Below are 25,579 nucleotides of genomic sequence, written 5' to 3'. Positions count from 1 at the left end.
ACATATACCTAATGGGTCCAAGGAGTCTGACCAAATAATCAATTGATTTCCAAAACTTATATAGCACTACTCACTACCTTGTACAAATAAATTTAAGGTAGTATACAGCTGGGTGCAAGATCCTTGGTCACCATTTAATTGTTGATCACTATGTTTATTGTATTTTGTTGTGACTATTCTATAAAGCGTTGGAGTAGGGCACATGTTTTTTAAACATTGTATGTATTATGTGTTTCACCTGTCTGGTATTATTGTAAATATGTATACATAAGTGTATATATGTCCACTTTAGTGTCATTTGTTCATAGATAGGCAGTCTTCCTCTGACTCTGATGTGGTTGTGTATTATCAAATGAAATAAATAAGGGAAAATAGTTTTAACCCCTCCGAACCAAGAGTTAATATTGGTTGCGTGCAATAATTATTTAATTTGTCCCTTTCCTGCTAATTTTTTTTGTGAGCATTGTTAAGTTAGTATCCTAAGCAGGCGAGGGTTATAGGATACTCCCCTCCTTTTTATGGCTAGAAACACTATTCATACTGCATATGATCAACAGACACAACACATGTAAACCTAAACAAAGACCACGCACGCGGAGGAGACAAACCATGCTTCGAAGTAGATGCATAGACTCCTATGCTGGTGGTACTATGGCTGTGGTTATGTTGTGTTTATATTGCACCCCTTGCCATTGAGCAGTACATAAAAGACATGGAGCACCTGCATTGGGGTAACAGATGTTCTCGGGCGCATAGTACAGCTAGGGTGACCAGATCTTGAGGAGCAAAAACCGGGACAGGTCAGACATAAAAGAAGGACTAAAGACTTTACTCTCACTTTTGTATCTGGCCTGTCCCGTTTTTTTTGCATAGCTTTGTGAATGTGTGCCTATACAGGTGAGTGATAATATATATACACACACAGACACATATACACACACACATTTACACACACACACACACATTTAAAAGACTACATATATAAAATTAGCTATGGCTGGCCTCCCACCCTGCACCCCCAAACTCGCCCCCACCCACCTGTGTCCCAAAAACCGGGACATTTATTTAAAGATCTGACCTTCGTCCCAAAAATCGGGACATTTATTTAAAATTAAGAGAAGTGTCGGGACACCAATGCATCGCTTTTTAACCCTGCAAAATGTACTTGCAGCGATGTTTTCACTTTGTAAACATGCAACTTATTTTGAATGCTTCCTGCTTTGACGTGTCTTCATCATCAGTTGAAAACGACACGTGCCTGAGTGAACTTTCGAAAACGCATCTTTTGTATTTGTTCGGTGGTTTAGTGGATCAAAGCGAGCCACGGCCATTTTCACTTGAATTGAATAATTTTAAAATACATGACGGGGGAGTATTCATTAAATGTATGCATAGAGTTTTAGACGTGGCGTATTACAGGGGTGCAGTCAAAAATATATTCATTAAGGAGGAAAAAAGAAACAAAAGAAAAGGTTCATTGCACCTTACGGATTAAAGCAAATGACTGAATTTTCCACAAGCGTAAACTCTGCAGGTGAATGTACGATTTTGGTGGATTTAGGTACGCATGCTTTGGAATTATCATGAATTCCATAAAGGCAAACAATAGTAAACCTAAGAGTAAATGTATTGGTTAAAAATGTATGTACGCCACTGTTCACATGGCTAATAGTTGGCTAGAAATGTAGTAGCATTTCTTGATATAAGGAAACAAAAGAACACAAAACGGAAACACACAAATGAATATGGCAACACAAAACAATACAGGGCACAACACAGTCAATAGTCAAAACAGAAGCAAGACAACAACCAAAACACAACATCATATTGCAATAAAGTAAAATAAAAACACAGCTGAATAAAAACAACACAACACATTTGCACCAAAACAAAATGCCACACAACAAATATGCACAAACATTTTTATCACATATTACCACTTCCTGAAACCTGTTCTTACGATGATACACAATGTTTGTACCAAGCACTGACTTAATTTGCCAACAAGGACATCAGAATGTTTTGTTATCCAGATTTAAAGGTACTGGCACTAGGGGAACAGAAACTCAACTTCCAAGCAAAATATTTCTCAAAAAGCAACTATTGTAAAGTTCAAAATGGATCACAGCTGCCAACATCCTAGTGGCATCCAATGGTGACATTTCGGAACTGGCTTTATGACGAGTTTTGACTGTTTTGTAGTGCCCGACAGAATTGGTGCCATCGTGGTTAGCCGGATTATGGCAGGTACTTTTTTAATCCCATTAGGAAGGAGTTCTGAACATCTTAATTAAAAAATCTGAGAATGACGTCGTAAATGTGAAATGATGAATTGTATTTGGTATTGCAGCCAAGAAGCTGTTAAAGATGCTGCAGGGAGTTGGTCTAATCCCTTACATTGGCACCCACCGAATGTTGGCACTCACTGATATTCAGAGTGTACGTAATGCATCGCCTGTTTGAACAGCACAAACACATCAATGGCTCTGTGATGCAAGACAGTGGAGAGGCTGAACCACGCAAGTGGTGCTAGTGAAGAGCTTGATTCACATTCTGATACCAACTGAGTGTACCACTCAGAGGGGTGATGCCTGTCCAGATGCTGACCATAGGAAAACTCATTCGGAGATCGTGACAGTTCTGAAGAGGTGGTTTAACAGCACAGGCACTTGCATCATTTAAAGTCAAACTCAAGTGCCTGAGTCAACCTGAGACACTAGGCCCTGAAGAGAATCCCAGTGCCATTGGTCTGGGTGTACACTAAAGATCAGTGCAATCTGATTTTCTCCCTAAGTCACAGGATGATATGGTAAAATACAACAGCTGGATCTTGACCAGTGTGGCCATTCATGAGATGGTTGTGGTAAAGTCATTCTGATAAAAACTAAAGAAATTCCTTCTTCATTCTCATCCACACTGAGCTGAACCAGTAACACCACCACCAACACTACCACCATCAACACAACGTCAGCAAACCTGAAATCATCAATACGTCCATTCATCATGAGCAAGGAGAGCAAAAATTAACAACCATGTTTGTTTCCAAAGGGAACGCTGGCCCAGTTCTTTGAAAAAGCTAAACCTTGAGTATGTAAATTTGGAGAGATGGCAGTGTCATTACTAACTGGGCAAATGCCTTTCCTGAAGCTGAGTGGACGTTTGGAGGGGAATGTAAAGCAGCAAATGGATCAAGATGGTGCTGCTTGATATACTGACATTGTAAAACAGAACAGAGACGAGAAACAAACAGGCTGGCCACAAAATATCTGGGATGATTGGGTGACCACCTTCAAGGATGTCATTACAAACACTTTTTCCAGTCCTAGACAATTGTGTGATAGCCGTATACTGTGCTGTGCTGTAGTTTTGCTTTGTTTCCATAGAACTAATTCGACTAACACACCTGAAATCAATTAATTGTAGGTGAAGAGATCAGGAATATAGACACGTTTGTGAGCTTCTGAGCAGAGCTGTGGGCACCGACACTCATTATTTTACAAATTAAGCACTGCCTATGTTGTATTATCACCCCAACAGTTCTGTGTTACCTTTTGCTTTATAAATGCATCTGCATTTCTATAAATCATCCAGCCTCTGTAAAACAAGCATTGGCAAAAACCAGTAGGTCTGGTTTGTATTTTGAGTATTAAAAATTATTTTTACAAACCTGTTCCAGCAAAAAAAAAAAAAAAACTTTTTTGTATTAAATACTTCTGTGAGATAAATAAAATGTATGTGTCATGAGTCAGTCTTCCTTGGAAATGTAAAATCATTCCTCAACCACTTCAATGTAAGCACTCCTCTGGGCAGATGTAAGGCACACTCTGTATGCTTTAAAGAATTGTTAACAACAGGTCTCATAGAGCTGTTTTGTCAAGCCAGAACTAAACAAAAATTGGTGGACTAGTTTACCCAAGTACACGAAAACACTTTAAACTATTATGTTCTGTTTGTTAAAGTTTCGGTTTGTATTGGGTAAAAATGAAATGTTGCCAGTAAAGGGATGGAAAAATACAATAACTATCCCGACTGTGTCTGTTATTAAAAGGCAAAACTCACTGTAAAACTCTTTGTGAAAGGGTGGTGTGTACATTTCAAATAAACAAATCACAAGAACATAACTCTCCCGTATCACACATAAGCTGTTGAGTTCAAAACATAGGAAACAGCTTAAAGTTCACAAAATGTAAAACAATCAAGAAAATAGAAGCAGAGAGCTTAGCTCCTCCCCAACGACACCCTTAAATGAGCAATACCTTAATTTTATGTCAGCCATGTTTGATTGGTTTATGCTTTTCACTTAAGTGTTTCTATCTCGCTTCTCAGTAGGAGTTTTAGTGGAAGTCAAAGGCCGCATACACTATTTGTTTTGTCTTCAGTTTGGTTCCCATGATGCTGCCTAGGGAGGACCCAGCTTTTGGAAGTATTGTTGGAAAAGTGAAAACTACATAAGGTAACATGCAGTGTACTAATCTGTACAAAGCAAGCACTGGCAAAGCCAATATGTCTGGCTTGCATTATTGTCTCTTAAGTCAGACCATAGGCATTGGCAAGGCTTTTCTGAGGCCTGGGCAGCAAAACAGGTAGACCCTGCTGAGCGTGCTAAAAACTGACAGCAGCCTGGGGCTAGAACGAAAATAAACTGTGAGGTGCATGGAAGACAAATGCTAAAAGGTATCAGGTGCCGGTTCTAAGATGTGGAGGAGCTGCTGGCACCAGAGTGAAAAGTAGATACTGCAAGCCCTGAATGCATCAGCACCACCCAGGAGCAGAAGGAGAAAAAGAGCCACCAAACTTTCAGTACATGTATGACATGAGAAATCAGGTTATTGGTTAAGGGGAGTGAAAGCCACACTAAGGCAACAACTACACTCCTTGTCAGAGTGAACCACAAAAGTTACTACTTACTTGTTAGTAAGTTATTACTGTTTGAATTACTGTACAAATACGTTACACAATGCCTCTAAATACTTTACACACTGCCTCTAAGTTAAGCCTGACTGCTCTGAGTGAAGCTTCCAGAGCTTCCAGAGGGATGAGCACATAATTTGGGGTTTGCTTGCGACTTCACCCTGACAAGGATTGTGGGTATTGCTTGAGTAGGGTTTTAACCCCAACAACTAGTAGCCCAATTTCTTGCACTGATGTTCAATGCACTTTGCACTATGAGACTTTAGGGTTTACTTCAGTGGTGACATATGTATTAAAAAAGGAAGGTTAAGGCCTGGCAAAAGGTTTATTTGGCCAGGTGGACATGACAGTTTAAAGCTGCACACATGCTGCATGTTTTAAAAGGCTACTTCAATGGGTGGCACAATGAGTGCTTCAGGTCCACTAGTAGCATTTAATTTACATAGCCTGGATACCTACAGTAGTGTTTACTAGGCATTTACAGGTAAATTGAATGTTCCAATTAGGTATAGGCCAACTTTACCATGGTTGAGAGAGAGATAACAAGCACAATAGAACTGGTTTGCAGTGGTAAAGAGCAAAGAGTGCTAATTCCAACAAAAAGAAATCCAGTAAAATAGGAGGGATAACCAAGGACGTCAGGTCTAAGACTAGTGCTGCAAGTAAAAATAGCACTGGTAGCAGATCAGATAGCCTGACCCTAAGATGGCTTGCTAACTTGCAGGTTGGGATATTTTGAAGTCAGGGTGCCCCAGACAGCAAAAGGACACCATAATAGTGGATCATCTGAATGTCACACTTACATTCAAATCCTCAGAAAAAAACGTGAAAAACTGCAGCTTTAGAGAAACATCATAACAAAAAAGGATTGATTTACGTATATACTACATTGTTGGCTTAGAATCTGTGAATACTAAGGGCCTTATTACGAGTTTGGCGGTCTGACCTCAGAGAGAGCTGAGGCCAATGCCACTGCACTGTCTGTGCCGCCAGCACACTCGAAGTGCATACTGACCGATGATGCAGACAGTGAGCATTCCAAGTGTGCTGGCAGGGGGTCCTCTGCACTAAGGAAGAGGAATAATACCCCACACAGTGAATAACATGAGGTGAGACAGGAATACTTATCCGACGTGTCCCTATATATATTTTAAAGAATTGTTTACTTAAATTGTCCGACAAAGGAAGTGGTGTTTGATGGGGTCCAGCAAGCATGGCAGATGGGTGCAGGTTGCCAGGTAAGATCTGTTTCACATAAACTCGTGGAAGAGAGAATAAACCTGTTTGAAATACGACGACTCTGTGCCACTCCCTGTGAAACTGGGATGCAGGGAAGGAGGGCCATTCTTAGTCATGTCTACATTAACACTGTTTATATATCAATGAATTCTCTGCTGTGCGTGGGGTATGTTATTTTATGACACAACCAGATACTGTTGTTTAATGTATTCCTTCAATGGATTATCTAGTGCCGCTTACACCAATTAAACGTTTAGAACAAGGAAGTAAATGAAGCACAGCTATTTGCAGAATTTGGGGCACTAAACCAAGCAGACGCCGGTTGTGGGCAGGCCAGGACTGCAGCCCCATTCAACAGTTCCTTGACAACAAGTTCAATACAGATGCTCAAGAGTTTCACACACCTCCTGCCCCCACCCCCATCATCCATTTTGATCATCAATTACCTTCCCAGACAATGTTAATTTTAAATTATAAAAGGTGAAGTAACTTGCTGCCTTAGGTTGCCACATGACGGTAGCACCGAGCTACTGCAAAATACCACACAATTGCTGTTTATGAGTGTATCTAGCCAAAGGTAATAAGCTACCGCTGTTGTGCTGGGTCCTCCAGCCACACAGGGTGTCCCTACCTGGGCTTAGCCCCGAGGTCAAATGTGTTCCTCTGCCAATATTGTTGTTTCTCACAACGCAGAGGACTGCCTGGTCTTCTTCTCCACTTCGTACCAACCACATTACGCAGAGTGATGCAGCGATCACCGTCACTCACTTCATCTTTGCTGAGCCTTAATATCATCAGAGTTCCCTTTCTCCTGCAATGGTCTGTGATTAATGCAGCAACACAACAAAGCCTACTGCACCACACACCTCAGCCGTACTGATATTTTGTGAGTGAGATGGATGGGTCCAGTGGGTGGACTTTGGAAACATTTCACAGTGACTAAGGTTTGTGTACAGTTACCTTTCTTCTTACCTGGAATGGCTCGTCATGGCAAGAGGTCACAATTAAACACATCATAATGTAGAATGACATCACAATATAACACAGCACAGGGTAGCAAATTGATTGTGGATCCCCAGACTACTCCACCCGGCCAATTTGCAGTTAGAGCCTCAAAAGATCCCGAAATGATTATGAGCTTGCTGGAAACAGCCTGCTCCTGCTTCTGGCATTGTGTGACGAATAACGAAGGAAGGAGCTGGTTTTTCACTCGTGCTCAGAAATGGCAAGGATAAACTAGTGGCGTAACAAAGGCCCCCACAGCCCTCGCAGAGCGCGGGGCCCCGAGCTCCAGCGGTCCCCCCCAGCACAGTTCTCTGGCCTCTGATCTCCTGTGTGAGTCCGTAGGGCCCCCCTCCATTTACTGAGCAGGAGGGGAGGGGTCTCAAGTTTGGTTACGCCACTGGGACAAACAGAATCTACATGAAGCCTTTTACTCATCACGCTTTGTATTCCTCGCTCTGCTGGTTTGGAGCATGGCTAGCCACCTGGCCTTCCCATTCGTTACTTTGTTTGTCCAAACTGGGGCAGTCACCGCTGTAGAAAGAAAAGCGCGCAATCAAATAATTGTACAGATGAGAATGGCGTTTGACATGTGCCAGCGGGCATGACAGATGGATGCTACTCACTAGGTGCATGCCCACTTGTAAAAGGCGGGGGATTGGGGAAAGCAGACGGAAGAGCTATCTATTTTACTCAATACAAACACGCTCGTGAGATTGCTTACTTTTCTTCACTTCATTTAGTGTTTGCAGAGATGACAACTAAATCATGGTGGAAACTAAATTTGTTTCAGGTCACAGAGACATGAACAATGGTAACACAAACCAGGGTGACTGACAAAAATATTGAATTAAAAATACTGAGTGACATGAATATCATTACCAAAATACTGTCACTTCAGAAATACAGAGGAATAGAATATAGAAGATAAAATCATCGTTTTTATGTATATCATATCGTTTATAAAAATATAGTTGTTTATAATATCGTTTACTTTACTATAGTTACACTAAATATAGACCCTCATTACGAGGCTGGCAGTCATGATACCGCCAGCCTAGCCGTGGCGTTCCTTCCGCCGCGGAGCCGACGGTAACGACCGCCACATTGAGAGTTGTGGGGCTTGACAGATGCCACGCCTCCACAACCCTGCTAGGCCCGCCGGTGCGGTCGCACCGCCGCAGCTGGGGGTAAGCACCTCCAACACATCGGCAGGACTCAGCCTGCCAGCTGGATTACAAGGATGCAAACTGCCAGGCTTTCTGTGGCGGCCACACGCATGCACATATGTTCCCACACATGCACACATCCCCCCCACCCATCCACACACATCCTCTCACCCCTTCATGCATGCATGCATTCACATACACACCAATTCAGCATATGCATACATGCACTCAGACACCCCCACTCACTTGCATTCATCCACACAGACACCCCCACTCACTGACATTCATCCACACAGACATCTCCATACACACGCACATACAGGCACACACATTCACATTCACTCCATACACGCACACATTCACCACCCCTCTCCGCAGACATGCAGACACGCACCCACACACACAGGCACCCCCAGCCCCTTCTCCCCCTCCTCCCTTTCAGATACCCACTTACCTTCTCCGTCGAGGAGGACGTCCAGGAGGGGATGGGTTTTGGCGGTCTTGCATTGCCAGCACCACCACGCCAGCAGGACTCCGCCAAGCTGCATTACGGCTTTTAATGCAGCAGGCGGAGTCTTGCTGCCATGACGGTGCTGCCAATGCACCCGCCTCTGCACCGCCAACCTCCAGCATGACTGCTGGTGACTTTCCACCGCAAGTATGGCAGACAGCTGCCAGCAGTCGTAGTATGGCAGTCTGCAGACCGCCAGCACTGGTGGTCTAGTGGTGGGTTTGGCTTTGTCAATCAGGCAAATTGACCGCCAATGTCAAAATGAGGGTCATAGTTTTTACATTGATATACATTATTTACTATATTCCTTGCCATTCATATTCTTGATAGAAATATTTTACATTTTTTCAAATGTAATTAATTTTTTAGGGTTCATAGGAGAATATGATGAAAGGTCATTGAAATTTAAAATTATTGATTTTTATTTTGAATTAAGGTTTTTTCTGTTGAGTAAATATTTAATTGATGATTAGTTAAAAAAATTGATTAATAGATTGTTATTTTAAACAAATAAGTGAATGTTGTTACTTTTAATTTTTGGTATTGGTAAATTAGTAATTTATAGTTTCTTTGAGGTTCATTGAGTTTGTAGGATAATGGGATTGGAAAATAATGACATTTAAAAAAAAAAAAAAAAAGTTTCAGTTAAATGAATATTTAATTGGTTATTATGTAAAGTTTTAAATAATTGGTATTTGATTATTAAGTGTTTATAAAAATAAAATTGGTAAAATATATTCTATAGTTCTTATTGGTTTTAATTGTATTTCTTGTATTTAATATTTTAATGTCCTAAGTGGTTTATTTATAGTTCACTATACTACTTTGGGGGAGGGTTGAGTTATTTGGGAACTAGGGAGAGAAGTGCATTTATTTAAACATTGTTTTTATTTTTTAAATTAGTTTTGAATTCTGTTTTACATGTAATTATTATTTTATTTATATGCTATATATTTTTTTATTTCTAGTGTTTTATTAATTTTATGTTTTTAGATATGTAAATGTCTGTTTAAAACTAGTACACTTTGGGATAATATATGTTACCCTTTCTTTGTTCAACACTTTCCATGTTTTCTATTACCTTAGAGTGGAAAAAATAAATACAACCCTTCTGAAGTCTAACCTTTTTCCTACTTTTCCTTACATTGGAGTGGGAATAGTAAACCAAACCCCTCCAAAGTCCAACCCTTTCCTTTATTTTGTTTTTGTGGAAGTATGAATAGTAAACTAACTCGTCGAAGTTCAGCACTTTTCTTACTCTTGCTTAGCTTAGAATGGAAATAGTAAATGTAGCCCCTCCAAAAGCCACCACTTTTTTGCTTTGCTTAAATTGGAGGTAGATTTGTTATTCCTATTCCTTTGAAATTCAACTGATTATTTTTTAGCGTTGTTATTTTTTATTTTTTGCTGTTTGCTTTAACATTTCATGCGTTTGAAAATGCATGCTTTATCATTTTTCTACATTAATCAATTTTGTATTTAATTGTGATATATGTGATTGCTAATATATGTTTGTTACATTTTAATTTCAATTTATTGGTGATATATTCTTGACAGTGTTAATTAAAACTATTGTTACTTCAAGTTTAATATTTGAAATAGGTTACATATATGACTTGGTTATGTATATGTTAATTCTTACTTTTACTTTATTGTTAATATATTTAATTATTTTAAAAATTGTTTCATAGTTTTTAAAGAATATATCTATATGTACATATTTTATTTTCATTACTCATTAAATCTATTTATTTTTTATTATAGTATTATTTTCTACTTTAATATTAAGTACTTTTAATATGATATATATTAAAGTTTAGATATACTGACTTTATTTTGACAATATTTTGTTCCATTATATTTTTGACACAAGATTTCGGGAGTTTACGTACAAAGTATGCAAGCTCAGAATGTTTGTAGATTCTATTTTTGACACAATATTCTGGTGTCACGATATTCTTGTTCACAACATTATGTCACCCAAACGCAAACCAGTATGAAACTGTTGCTAACCGCTGCACTACCAAACTGATCTGGTCCAGTAGGCTAATCTGGATCCCAGTGTCAGATCTGTACTTTGAGATGGTCAGCAGAGGGATAGCTTCAGAAAACCATTTGTTAATATTCGTAAGAGTAAGGAGCAGTTGTCCCTTTTTTGTTTCAAATGTAGGAAATGGGAGAGGGAGGAGATGTTAAACTAATCAAGGAAATGGCTTGAAGGCAAATGTCTGAACATTACTAGGTTCACTTCCTCTAAACCAACACTTTTTCAACTTGAATTATTCAGTAACAATCCTGCACTCAACATGCTCCATTCACACTTGGAGTCCAGGAATGAATTTAAGAGACTGGTCTGAAAGATGTTTGGGGAGTGCAAGGAGTTTTTGCCACAATGAGGAGATTTAAAGAATTAAGTAAATACCAGTTGTGCTTCATTTTCTAGAGCAAATCTTGCTTGGTCAAATGTATAAAATCCACTATACTTGAATTTGTTTCCATCAGCAAGCTCCTCACTTTGATTAACTGTAAACCATCCTTGGTCCAGGCTGCCACCTGCACCCTCCAACAGTGAGGAAGCGCCCGTGTAACATTCCCACAGATGGAGGCACTGATGCTTCTGGAATATTAACCTTACATTCCAGGGTTGTGAACTTTTACAGGCAGAAATGTGTTGCAGGATAAAATGTGCTTGATAAGCAGGATGATAACAAAATGAAAGTATATAGTTATAAAATCCAACTTTTAGTTAGTTCTCTCAAACTGGAAAATACACAGAAATACTAAGGGGTCAATTGCGACTTTGGCGGATGGAAAAGACCATCCGCCAAAGACCCGAGAGTCAGGTTGCGGGCAGTGTGGCCACCGTCCCGCGGGCCCCATTAAGATTTTCCCGCTCCACTGGCCCAGCAGGAAACGGCTTACAACACTGACGCTGGCTCATTATAGGGCCGGCGGCAATGATGTAGTGCGTAGGGTGCACCAGCACCCATCCTATATCTGCTCTGCATACAGTGAACATCGCGATGGGGCTGGTTGGGGGACCCCTGCGTCCTGTCTCTGCCAGCAGTTACATGGCGGCGCTACTGCCATGTAACTGCCAGCGGAGAAGGGACTTGTAATCCCCAGGGCAGCACTAGATGCAGCGCTGCCCTAGCGGATTAGGACCGCAAAAACCTCCAGTCCATCGTGTGGAGGAAAACTGGTGGTGCTGGCGCCCCGACCATGGCATTACAGCCACTGTCGTAATGTGGCTGTCAGACTGGCACATTGGTGGCAGTCCAACCATCACCACGACCCGGGTGGTCTCAGAACCACCAGGGTCGTAATGACCCCTAAATGTTGAATACAAAATGCCTCTTCTGATGACGGTTACTTGCAATGCAAGTTCACATATTAAAAAAATCACTGTCACTCGCATTCTCTCAAGCATTGACACCAACATCATCTCCCTTTTGTCAGCCAAGGCAGTACAGTAGGGGTGAATTTGATGTTTATGTCACAGTCCCTCCATACGAGCTCCAGCAGTCACAGGTAAACCCACACACAAGCAAGTAGAAGAACGGGGTGGGATCTGGGACTTGAAGGGCCAAAGAGGGACTAGTCCAGGTGGAGTTACCTAGACAAAGTTCTTATACTCGTGTGCATTCCTGTTATCATGCTCAGAGGTGTAGAATGTTGACACAAGGCTTAGAATGTACTTTATTTTTAAGCGTACTCTATGCAATCATTCTAATCATTTCCAGTCAAATAATGGTATGTTGTTATGTTAAGTTCTTATGTTATGTTCTTATGTTATGTTCTTATGTTATGTTATTATGTTATGTTCAGTTGTTATGTTGTTGAATTGTGCTGTTATGTTGTGTTACGTTGTATTGATTTGGGTGTGTTATATTATGTTATGTAATGTTATGTTATGATATGTGTTTGTTTGTATGTCTTAATGATAAGAGGTTGTGGTGTGTGCAGCCAGAGACCATTTCTTTTACATAGCATTTGAAGAACTGGTTTGTGCATTGGCCGTGAAAAGACCTACTCTTAAAACAGATGCCAAGAACTTGACAGTGGCAATAAAAAACAATGTGCAAGAGAGAAATGGCCATAATGAGGTAAAATAGGCAGAGGAGTGTTAGACCTGACATCCTTGGTGTGGTTTCCTCTGTCTGTTTTGCCTCTGCCTCTTGTATTTTTGACTGTGTGCTGGATTTTGCTGGGCACATTACTACTACTGATCAGTGCTAGAATGCAAGTGCTCCCTGTGCAAATTGAGATTATGATTGGTTATCCATGATTGGCATATTTGATTTACTAGTAAGTCCTTAGTATAGTGTCCTATCTGTACCCAGGGCCTGTAAATCAAATGCTATTAATGGGCCTGAAGCACTGATTATGCCACCCACACTGGTAGCCCTGTAAACATGTCTTAGATCTGCCATTGCAGTGTCTGTGTGTGCAGTTTTAAACTGCCATGTCGACCTGGAAAGTGTACCCACTATCCAGGCCCAAACATTCCCTTTTATTACATGTAAGGCACCCCTAAGAGAGGCCCTAGGTAGCCCCATGGGCAGGGCACAGTGTATTTAAAAGGTAATACATGTACTGGTGTGTGTTACTTGTCCCGACAGTGAAATACTGCCCAATTTGTTTTTCACTATTGGGCCTATCTCTCCCATAGGTTAACACAGGGATTGCCTTGAAATATCTTTTAAGCTTATTTTCCCATTGGGAGCAGATAGAGATATGGATTTTTGGGTCTGTGAATTAACAATTTGAAAATACATCTTTTAGTGAAGGTGGTTTTTACCATGTGTGTTTGAAAATGTCACTTTTAGAAAGTGAGCATTTCTTGCTTAACTATTCTGTGTCTCTGCCTGGCTGTGGAATACACGTCTGGGTCAGGATAATAGTTGGGATGGTTGTGAATTCACACTAGACAGTCACACAAAGGGAGCTGCGGTGTGCCTTATATATCCTGATGGGTCTTCCTGAGCTAGAGTGGTGGGTGGAGCTGACACTTACACCTGAATATGGATGTGCCTATCCTTACACAATGCAGTTTCCAACCCCCTAGAATGTGTCTGGGAGAAAGACCACTAGATCAAATTGTGTAATCCTTGGCAAATTGTTATTTTACAGGACCTAATTTTCTTGCATGGTCAACTGAGAATGTACACGTGCAAAAATGCCACTCCCATATAGCTAAATTGTCATCTATATAGTGCACTTGATAAAACCATATGTTTATTGGCTAACGTATGGCAAACATATGATTCATAGGAATTCTTGAATGTTTATAAATTTATGTTTAATAAATGTGAGATTATGCACTGGTCTATTCCAATGAATTAAAAGTGAAACTTTTATAAATGTCGAAGAAAACCTAGTTTAAATTATAAAGAGTTTTACACTATTTCAAAAGTCGCATTTATTGTATGACTTGCATAGAAACGCTTTCAATGTCTTGGCTCGGATCTTGGGCCAAGCATGTTTCCTGACATGGTTGTGGCTGAACTTTCCCTATGACTTTTCGGGCTTGGCCTCCTTTCTTTTAGGGAACCCACCGGGAAAAAGTGTCTCTTCTTTTTATCTCAAACTAATAAGCATTATGAATTAATATAGTGGTACATCGGTATGGGTTTTCTCAAGATTTTCTCTAGCAATAAAAAAGTGCGCCGGCTTGCTTATGAGATGCCTCATGTGGGTACTTAAGTGAGGGGGTGTGAATCTTAGTAACAGATCTGATTCAAAATCAGGCTAGATTCCCAAACAATTAATCTGCTTTGACTATATTTCCCCTTCTTGCCTAACATATAATTGAAATCAGGACATTTTAAACTACTCCGGTAAAATCAGAATTTTTCGTCCAGATTCTCTTTTTAGAACTCGTTACTAATTGATAAGCATATTTCATTTCCAGTACCTCCAGAGTGTCTTTTGTGTGTTCACAGAATGATATGTAGTTTTCGTAATGGACTCTGCTGCCTGATTAGAATGTTTTATTTTCATACAATGGCGTTGGCAGACTACATGCTTTGCAGATTTGCAATTTTTCTTTGCTTCTCAAAAAAAGAACACACATTCATAGACGGTAACAACAAAAACAACTGGTCTCTTTTAAACAGAGAATCTGTGGCGAACTGAGGCATGACAGCATGTCTGAGTTTCGATGAACTGACATCTTGAGAAGAGATAATTGTGTGAGTTTTAACACCGTGACAGACAGCTTCTCTTGGCAGCCTCCCAAGAAGGTAGAACATGTAATCGGATAGCATGTCCTCTTATCGCAGGGACTTGATTTTGAGTCCATTGCAAGGACATCTGACAACAAGCAACTGGGAAGGCTTCATTCTTGAGCATCTAAGTGCAGAGTCTGATCGGTGTGAAAAAGTCCTGAAATACCCAAGTCACAATAATTGAGGTAAAAGAGACCAGAATCGCTCATAGTTTACTTTGACCTTCTCAGACAATGGCAGGCGGTGGAAGGAGGCGACGCACACACTTTTAGCTACATAATCCTCGATGTTGCTCTAACAAGACACTTGGCAGATACAGACCCAAGATGTCTAAACAGGGTACGTGTTAAGTGCCTCTGTAAATGATGGTATCAGGTAGAGAATCAATAAGACAGTTCTTTCTGAATAATGCATGGATTCCGGAAGCTAGAAGAGGAAGTCGTCGAAATTTAAACAAAATGGGATTCAAAGATAGAGGAACACGGCCAAGACAATATCTAGCCCACATCATTTTGCTCTACAATGGCCAGAGAAATTCTACACTTTAGCCCATAATTGCTCACCCTCATTGCTGCTCTCTATCAAAAACAGACCTCTTCTTCCATATACCTAGCAGCAGACTATGGACTGGGTTTTCCCATAGACCCTACATTAATACCTAAATCTAACACAATAGGTTGCACAATAGTTCTGCCCTGAGTAGCATCTGCCCGCCCACTGCCCACCTTCTGAAACAACAGAAAGCTTGTTTACTCAATAAAGCTCATTGACCAACTTCAGCCTCCTCAGGTTCCTTATTTTCATAATCAACCGAATGCATCCCACTGCCACATCACTCCATTCTCTGGGGACATGACTTAACCTTCACCGAACCAGACCAACAACCCTTCCCTACTACAAGATCTGTCAACATGACCCGCTACACAGTACTTAGGCACTGATCTCACACTACATCCATGCATTGTTTGACCCTCATGCTACTGGTGACAACGCCAACTCCCCGATACCCCTTCTCAGATCTCTCAAACTCTTGCATCCCCCTGCATCTAGCTGCCAGTTGGAAAACAGCTGATAAGCGGTGATCCTCCCCCTTTTGCAGAGGTGGAAACAAAGCATGTTCACTGCTGCCTATCACAGTGATTTCCACTGCTCCTTCTCTCCATCATAAAATACAAAAACTGACTCTGCCCCCTTGTGCGATTGTTAGAAATGGGGTCTTTGGCTGGCAGTCAGGTTACCCCCTTTCCAAGCTAGGACCCTCACTCTAATCAGGATAAAAGAGAATCACCCTCAGCTTACACCCCCCCCGCCCCACCCCTTTGGTAGCTTGGCATGAGCAGGCAAGCAGGCTTAACTTCAGAGACAAGGTGTAAAGTATTTGTACCAACACACACAGTAATACAGTAAAAACACCACTAAATGACTCTACACAGGGAAAAATAGCCAATATTTATCCAAACAAAACAAGACCAATACAACAAAATCCAACATACACAAGTCAAATTATAATTTTTTTAATATTAACCTCAAAAATAGCGCTAAGAAACACAAATTGCCTTGATGAGGTGATAACACTACATTGTGATGGAGTCGTTCCCAACAATCCGATGCCAATGGTGCCGGGTATGGAGTCACGCAGACCCCCAGGTACAGTACCCTAGTAAAATGTGAAAAGAAGCCGGTGCGCGAAGTCGGGGATCGCGGCATCGCTGGAACCAAAGCAGCGTTGGTTCCGGTGCAGCAGGGCAGCAGAGAGGAGGCGTCACAAAGATGTGTCGGGTTCTTGCTACACAGCGGTGGAGGTGAGGTGGTGCGAAGCGCTCAACCCGTGCAGTTCGGGCAGAGTCGATATCCAACGGTCACGATGCGGTGCAGTGACTTCCATGGAGTCACGGACTTTGGTGGTGCTGCAGCGATATCGGGCCTGTGCGGTTCATTGCACTCGAGCGAGGACCACGGATTCGGTTGAAGGTGTGTCATGGGATTCAGGAGTGGTGCTGGTCTGGAGTCGTCTGAGGTCATTTTTCTTAGATCTTCACCAGCTTCGCCTTCCAAGGGCCCAGGGACTGGATAGGGAACCACTTGGCAGGGCAGGAGTCTCAGCAGATAGTCCAGGTGCTGATAGGGGAAGTCTGATGGCCCTGTGACTTCAGAACAGGGGGAAAGTTCAGTCCAAGCCCTTGGAGATTCTTCACAAGCAGGAATATTCCACAAAGTCCAGTCTTTGTCCCCTTTTCACAGGCAGAAGCAGCAACTGCAGGATAGCCCAACAAAGCACAGTCACAGGCAGGATCAGCACTTCTCCTCAGCTCTTCAGCTCTTCTCCTTGGCAGAGGTTCCTCTTGATTCCAGAAGTGATCTATTTTTCAGGGCATTTGGGTGCTCTTCTTATACCCTTCAAAGAAAATCCTCTCTTGTTTGTAAGATCCTGCCTTACCCAGGCCATGCCCCAGACACACACCAGGGGGTTGGAGACGGCATTGTGTGAGGGCAGGTATAGCCCTTTCAGGTGTAAGAGACCACTCCTCCCCTTCCTCCCAGCACAGATGGCTCATCAGGATATGCAGGCTACACCCCAACTCCCTTTGTGTCACTGTCTAGAGAGTGGTGCAACCAGCCCAACCGTCAACGTGACCCAGATAGGCAATCCACAAACAGGCAGTCACAGAATGGTTCAAGCAAGAAAATGCCTACTTTCTGAAGATGGCATTTTCAAACACACAATCTAAAAACAAACTTCACTAAAAGATGTATCTTTAAATTGTGAGTTCAGAGACCCTAAACTACACATTTCTATCTGCTCCCAAAGGGAATCAGTACTTTAATAATATTTAAAGGCAGCCCCGTGTTAACCTATGAGAGAGATAGGCCTTGCACAGTGAAAACTGACTTTGGCAGTATTTCACTTTCAGGACATTTAAAACACATTAGTATATGTCCTACCTTAAGCATACACTGCACCCTGCCCATGGGGCTACCTAGGGCCTACCTTAAAGGTGTCTTACATGTAATAAAAGGGAAGGTTTAGGCCTAGCAAGTGGGTACACTTGCCAGGTCGAATTGGCAGTTTAAAATTGCACACACAGAAACTGCAGTGGCAGGTCTGAGACATAATTACAGGGCTACTAATGTGTGTGGCACAACCAGTGCTGCAGGCCCACTAGTAGCATTTGATCTACAGGCCCTGGGCACCTCTAGTACACTTTACTAGGGACTTACTAGTAAATCAAATATGCTAATCATGGATAATCCAATGAACACAAACAATTTATACAGGGAACACTTACACTTTAGCACTGGTCAGCAGTGGTAAAGTGTTGAGAGCAAACAAAACAGCAAAAACAGAGTCCAGCACACAGAAACAACCTGAGAAATAGAGGCAAAAGCTTATGGAAGACCATGCCAATTATGCCAAGTCTAACAGCGATCTGCTCATGAATCAGAACATCCTGACTTAATTATTGGCGCATTTCTCTTTTAGCGCTGATGGAATTCCAGATCACAGAATAATCAACCTGAATTCTCGCTGACCTAGTTAGTGCCACCTCTAATATAGTCAAATAGAATAGTGACACTGGTACAGGGTGCAAAGTGACTAACACCTACCCAATACCATTTCCATCAATGCATCTTGCAAACCAAGCAAGTGTTCCTAGCTATAGGTAGAAAAATATTTTTTGAAACTAGCTCAGTAACTGAGGCCTGAATAAGCCACAACCTTGAGCTCCCATTCTTCCTAAACATTAACCTCGCAATCATTAAGTATAAACTTATCTGAAGGTCTGACGGGCCCTGGACCACTTCTCTCAGCGGTTAATCTGCATCACACTCAAACTCCCAGTTACCACAAAGCCTCCTTCTTTGTACCCCGGCCTTGAGTGCATGCACCCTGGTGGCTTGTTTAGAGCATAGTTTCCCCAGACCTGGATTGCTTAATTTGTTAAAGAATAATAACTGGGACCCAAGCTTATCGCAGAAGAATACAGCTGGAGCCATGGAACGTTGGGGTGCCACATTCAAGGGCTGCTTAGTCTTGATCGCACCTCAAACCTCATTGATGCATCACCGGATGCTCCCCGCCTCTCTATCTCACTTGGGCAGGTTCCTTTTCATCCTTACTTTCTTTCTGTCATTGTTGTTCCGTTGTTCTCATCCTCGCTTTTCCCCTTTTGTTTTTTTTCTCTCTGTGGCTCTGGTTCGAAGCTTGTTGAGGAAAAATAAATATCGCTCCCCTAAAATCAGTGCTGGTGCTTGTGGGCTCCACATGCAATCCCCACATCCGATTATACACTGACAACACAGTGTGGTGCCACCAGGGCTCAAATTGGAAACTGGGAAACCACTGTGAGGGAAGCATCAGTGAGATTGGCTCTGGCCTCAGCATCCACACCGCTGACCTTTACGGAGGAAGAGAGGTTGAAACATGCCACGTCCAAACCCAACGGGCAACAAAGAAAAACAATTCACAGAGCATAGATGCCTTTAACGTTCCCTCTCCAAACTACAAGTAATGTTTGCCCAGCTCAACCATGGGAGACTAGCGGCAGGCCTCAGACACAAGTATCTAATCTGCATCAGCAAAATTGAAAAACATGCTCTCCGGCCAGGCAGCCGTTCTGACATCACTAACGTGATGATTCAGTGTCAGTATGCCTGGAATAGGGTGGGCTAGCCTCTGAAGACTTACTAAGCAGCTACCCTGAAGGACAGGGACATTTATTTTTAATAATTATTGGGCCCACACGCATGGAAGAAAAAATGTTATAACCTCAACCCTGTGAAATAAGTGCTAGTGCTGAGCACTGGAAACCACCGGGACAAATTAAGCACTGCAGACCTACTTACAAAACTCCATGCAGTGGACGTATTAGGGGAAATTAGATAAAATACCACCATGCCATTGCGCCAAACCTCAAACAAAGGAAGAATACCTCATCTAAGACTCATAACAGCACATATTTCATGGAGAACCCATGAGACTGAATTAGCTGGACCAAGTCCTAAGCAAAGGCAGTAACAAAAACCTCACCAACAACCCAGCCTATATAACTATGAATATTTAACTATCAGTGCAAAGAAAAGTTAGTTCCAAGCAAGGATCATAAAATCCTCCCAAGGAGATTTAGATAACGAACAAATTGCCTCTGCCATGTCACTGCAAATTCAAGAACATGTCTGATGAGCTGGCACAGATTGCAGTTGCGCCCATAGGGCACAGCAGACGTTTGTAGTTGCGTTTTGTGCATTTCCACATTACTGGAGGGTCTGCAGATGCTCGCTCACAATGCAGTTAGAGTGCTCATCAAAGGGGGCCTTTGGGATGGGAAACAGATAGTCCTGGGACATCAAAAACTCTCTACAGTGTGTTCAGTCGCAGACCCCGTCCATGGAAAGGACCAATGCACTCCCTCAAAGGTAGGTCAGACCATGTACAGTGGAAGACTGTAAAGCAGTATCTAGCCACCACGACATCTTTCACTGCTGCTCTTTCTCCAGCCCAGACTGAACCTTAGAGAATGTGCCTCTGTGATTTTTGTGATTGAACGCGTGGTGCTAGTCAGCACTGCTGTAGCAAATGTGTGCATCTGTGTGGACATGAACTGTGTGCCATGTTTTGAAATACAGCATATTTTATTCTATTGAAGCTCCCCAGTTCACAACTGCTGTGAAACACACACTCTGATGCATTCTCTCATGAATATGGCTCTGAATCAGAAAAGAAAGTGATCAAGACAGCAAATCTCCACATGTTCACACTCATATCTGAGGCTAAATTAACCAAGATGTTAAAGTCCATGCAATTCTCCTCATCAAACACAGAAGTATGCAATACCAGAGCAACTGGGCTTAGCTTTCCTGTTACTGTACCATTCATCACAAGATTCATGGTTTGGCGGTTCCCAGAAGCTCACACTGCCATTGTCACTCAAATACTGCATTGACAACAAATACCTGCCAGCTACAAGCCCATATCTTATCGCTCCGTCTTCACCAAGGGACTCAAATCTGTGGTTTTCTCTCAGCAAGGCTTCCTTAAAAGTATTTGAAAGCCTGCTCATGGAATAGTGCCAGATTTTGGACTGTGCTATGACACTGGAATCACCATCATGACATCGTGGAAGCACTTCTCAACTCCACTAACACTACTCAATCCGTTTAAGACTTTTCACACCATAGAAAGAATCATTCTTCTGAATTGCCTGCAAAACTTGCTGGCAATGCTGGTCCTGGTGGCTCACTGAAACAATGTTTTCCTTTTATATCATTCATATTAAGACGCGTGTATGGAACCTGTCGCGGATGATTGGTTATGGAGTGCACTAATGACGCTCAGACCAATAGACTCTTTCAGATATTGCACATGAAGTAAGATCAGTGTGATTGAGCAGAGACTTTGATTCGTCAGCACTCTGGGTGGAAATCTGTGGCTCTTCCCAACCACTGCCACCGGAGGATGCTGCTGAGCACGGTCCCATTAGCTAAATCCATTTAAATAGTGATCTGTCCAATAAGTAGTGGACTCTCCTAAAATGCCGCTACTTGTTTAGGAAGTAGTGCAATATCTCTAAAAAATGCTTGGCCTCGGCCAGGAGTAGAGGCCAGCTTCAGCAACGCACTTACCTGTCAAGGGAGTAGTGTGCCAGTTCGTCCACTTTCCGCAACTCACTACTGTTCTCGAGCCGGGCCAGCATGTCCATCCTCTTCATAATGACCTCCAGCATGTAGCTCATTTTCCGCAGCACTCCCCGAGACTCTGGGGTGCCTGTCACTGCAAACAGAGAAAGACAAGCGGGCTTAGAAGGTGTATTCTGGCACTGCAACAAACACATTCCCGCCAGTTGTCCACAGACATTGTGACCGGAAGCAGCCTTAGTATCCCCACAAGGATTCATACAACCAGAACTTCCGGGGTGCCTCAATCTTTAGGGCAGGAACTCCTGATCTTGCAGAAATGTGATTGTCTCTCAGGATTACCAAAGCAATTCAGTCCAAACCCTGCAAAGGTGTCTTACCCCTTGGCGCAACGGGCTACACCTCTTCCGGGCTGCACTGCCTCAAACTCCCCACTGTTCTGTCATTATTTCTTTTTCGTCCCTCATCACTTCTCTGCACTTTAGGTTTTATGTGCCAGAGATCAAAGGCTGCCTATGTAGTCATCGAAGCCCCATAACCGATATTCAAATATTACAACATAAAAAAGAAATTAAAAGCGAGTACCTCATCCCAACCTGGGCTGTCATTTTAAGGATATAAAAAGACATTCTTTATTACTATTAGGCACAGCTATTTTTCACAAATGAATGTATTCAACTGCTCTTTCTTGTACTCGATTAAATGCTCTCTATTTCAAACTGGATTCATCAAAGTAAATCAAATCTAATTATTGCTGCATAAAAATAATATTCTTGATTTTTCAATCTTGGAAAATATAGTTTCCAATTTATAGAAATGAAAAGCAAGAAAACAATAGCTTTTGATTCCATGGATATATTTAAAAGTACTATTTATGGCCAGCGCATTCATATATGTTTACAGCGATACCAATAAGATAAACTAGGGACAAACAGCGAAAATGAAACATTAATTTCCATTTCGGCAGTCAACAACTATAATTCTAGTAGTACTATCCATGTCAACTTTTTTTACAAAAAAATGATTAGATTACTTCTGTCTAATTCTCAAGGTCAAAACCTACAGATGGAAAAAAATATAATTTTACATTTGAAGTGTTGTAAAGTGAGAAGCTTTGCAATTACAAAGCTGTGAAGTTTGTCACTTTCACGGAGCTTTGATTTTGGGTAAAAAAAATCCAACAATAGACATTTATGCATGACATCACACAACAAAATGCTTTGCGGGGGAATTTTCTGTGAAAAAAAGTATCTTTCTGCGTTTTTATCTGTAAAACTTACTTTTGATAAAACACAGTTTGTGAAAAAGCTAATTTTAAAGCAACGTCATAAAGTTGACAGAAGATAACATTAAAATGCTCACTTTCTCCTTCTAATATCATTATTGTAAAGTTATTTACTCTGATTACTGAGATTTCACTTTTAGAAACATTTCATAATAAATCTAACGTCATTTTAAAAAATCAACAAATATTCTGTGATTGATAATATGCAAAGTTGTTCCATGTGACTTAATTTTAATCCATTTTTTATTTCAAGTCGATCCATACAGCCAATGGTCACAGGAAAATACTTTAGGGGCTTCATGTACAATAATAATAATATGTGTAAAGTCCATCTAAAGGTCGTGAGCCTTCACAGTAATTTATTCACTCAGGTCTGTTGCTGGCTGATAGGTTTTTCAATATAAAGTATGATCTGACAGAGGATGAGTAGCCATAATCACCTGGCAATTTGTAGTGTACATCGTAAAGTGGGTAATTAACTCTCCTCATGTCACACATAATTGATTAGCATAAGTAGACTTAATAATTATTTCAGCCACTGGAAGGAGAGATTGACATGCTTTGGGCATCAATGCAGACTAGCGCTAAGGGTTGATGACAATATCACTTTCTTTCTGTTAGACCTGACAGCCTTAGGGTAGACACCCCTAACTTTTTGCCTGCCTCCCTCCTCATTTTGGATACTGTTTTGCTGGTTTTTAGACTCTGCGCACTTTACCACTGCTAACCAGTGATAAAGTGTATATGCTCTCTCTCTGTAAACATGGTAACTTTGGATCATACCTGATTGAACTATTTAATCTACTTATAAGTCCCCAGTCATGTGCACTCCAGGTGCCTAGGGCATATAGATTAAATGCTACTAGTGGACCTGCAGCACGGATTGTGCCACCCACTTAAGTAGCCCCTTTTCCTTGTCTCAGGCCTACCATTGCTAGGCCTGGGTGTGCAGTTTCACTGCCACCTCGACTTGGCATTTAAAAGTACTTGCCAAGCCGAGAACTCCCCTTTTTCTGCATATAAGTCACCCTTAATGTGTGCCCTGGGTATCCCCTAGAGCAGGGTGCTGTGTAGGTAAAAGGCAGGACATGTACCTGTGTAGTTGTATGTCCTGGTAGTGTAAAACTCCTAAATTCGTTTTTGCACTACTGGGAGACCTGCTCCCTTCATAGGCTAACATTGGGGCTGCCCTCATACACTGTTGAATTGGCAGCTGCTGATCTGAAAGGAGCAGGGAGGTCATATTTAGTATGGCCAGAATGGTAATACAAAATCCTACTGACTGGTGAAGTCGGATTTAATATTACTATTCTAGAAATGCCACTTTTAGAAAGTGAGCATTTCTTTACACTTAAATCCTTCTGTGCCTTACAATCCACGTCTGGCTAGGTTTAGTTGACAGCTCCTTGTGCATTCACTCAGACACACCCCAAACACAGGGTACTCAGCCTCACTTGCATACATCTGCATTTTGAATGGGTCTTCCTGGGCTGGGAGGGTGGAGGGCCTGCCCTCACACAAAGGACTGCCACACCCCCTACTGGGACCCTGGCAGACAGGATTGAACTGAAAGGGGACCTGGTGCACTTCTTAGCCTCTCTTTGAAGTCTCCCCCACTTCAAAGGCACATTTGGGTATAAAACAGGGCCTCTGCCCTGCCTCATCAGACACTTGCTGGAGAAGAAACCGGAACCAGAAACTACATCCTGCCAAGAAGAACTGCCTGGCTGCTCAAAGGACTCACCTGTCTGCTTTCTACAAAGGACTGCTGTCTTGCTGTTGCCCTGCTGCCTTGCTGAACTCTTGTCTGGCTGTGAAAGTGCTCTCCAAGGGCTTGGATAGAGCTTGCCTCCTGTTCCTTGAAGTCTCAGGACCAAAAAGACTTCTTCCTTTCACTTGGACGCTCCGTGCGCCGAAAATTTCGACGCACAGCTTGTTTCGCGGCGAGAGAAACGCCGCACACCGACGCTGATCGACGCGACGCCCTCGGGACGATCGAGACTTCGACGCACAACCTCGCAAGGACAAAGCCGCTCGACTTTCCAGGAGAAATCGACGCGACGCCCACCGTGAGTGCGAAACTTTGACGCACGGCCTCGCAAGGACAACGCCGCCCGACTTCCAAGGAGAAATCGACGCGACGCCTGCCGTGAGACCAAACTTTCGACGCACGGCCTCGCAAGGACAACGCCGCCCGACTTCCAAGGAGAAATCGACGCGACGCCTACCGTGAGATCGAAACTTCGACGCGCAGCCCCGCAGAACGACGCGCAGCCGGAAAACAAGCAGGAGAATCCACGCACAGACCCGGGACATCTGGTAATCCCCGCGATCCACAAAAAGAGACTGTCTGCGCGCCGGAAAACGACGCCCGACTTCCCCGCGTGGAAAAGACCGACGCAAGTCTGTGTGTGCTGAGGAGAAATCGACGCACACACCCCTTTTTCCACGCATCTCTTCTCCTGTGGCCCTCTGAGGAGATTTTCCACCAGAAACCAGGTACTTTGTGCTAGAAAGACACTGTATTGCATTCTAAAGACTTAAGACACTTTATATCACTTCCCTGTGATATTTCTACAATTTTCCATTGCAACTTTAT

General features: G+C 42.3%; 1 protein-coding gene across 1 annotated transcript in view; it reads right to left on the bottom strand.

Moving 5' to 3' along the window:
- MGAT5B (alpha-1,6-mannosylglycoprotein 6-beta-N-acetylglucosaminyltransferase B) overlaps positions 1–25,579 on the bottom strand; it is a 676,434-nt gene that overhangs the window by 400,650 nt on the left and 250,205 nt on the right. Inside the window, exon 3 of the mRNA XM_069200246.1 lies at positions 21,684–21,831. Within this exon, the coding sequence (XP_069056347.1) occupies positions 21,684–21,831 (148 nt within the window). The remainder of the gene's footprint in view (positions 1–21,683; positions 21,832–25,579) is intronic.

This window comes from Pleurodeles waltl, chromosome 7 (genome assembly GCF_031143425.1).
Source record: "Pleurodeles waltl isolate 20211129_DDA chromosome 7, aPleWal1.hap1.20221129, whole genome shotgun sequence".
Classification (NCBI taxonomy): Eukaryota; Metazoa; Chordata; class Amphibia; order Caudata; family Salamandridae; genus Pleurodeles; species Pleurodeles waltl.
Note: the sequence above shows the minus strand (reverse complement) of the source record. Positions and strands in the feature narration are given on the sequence as shown.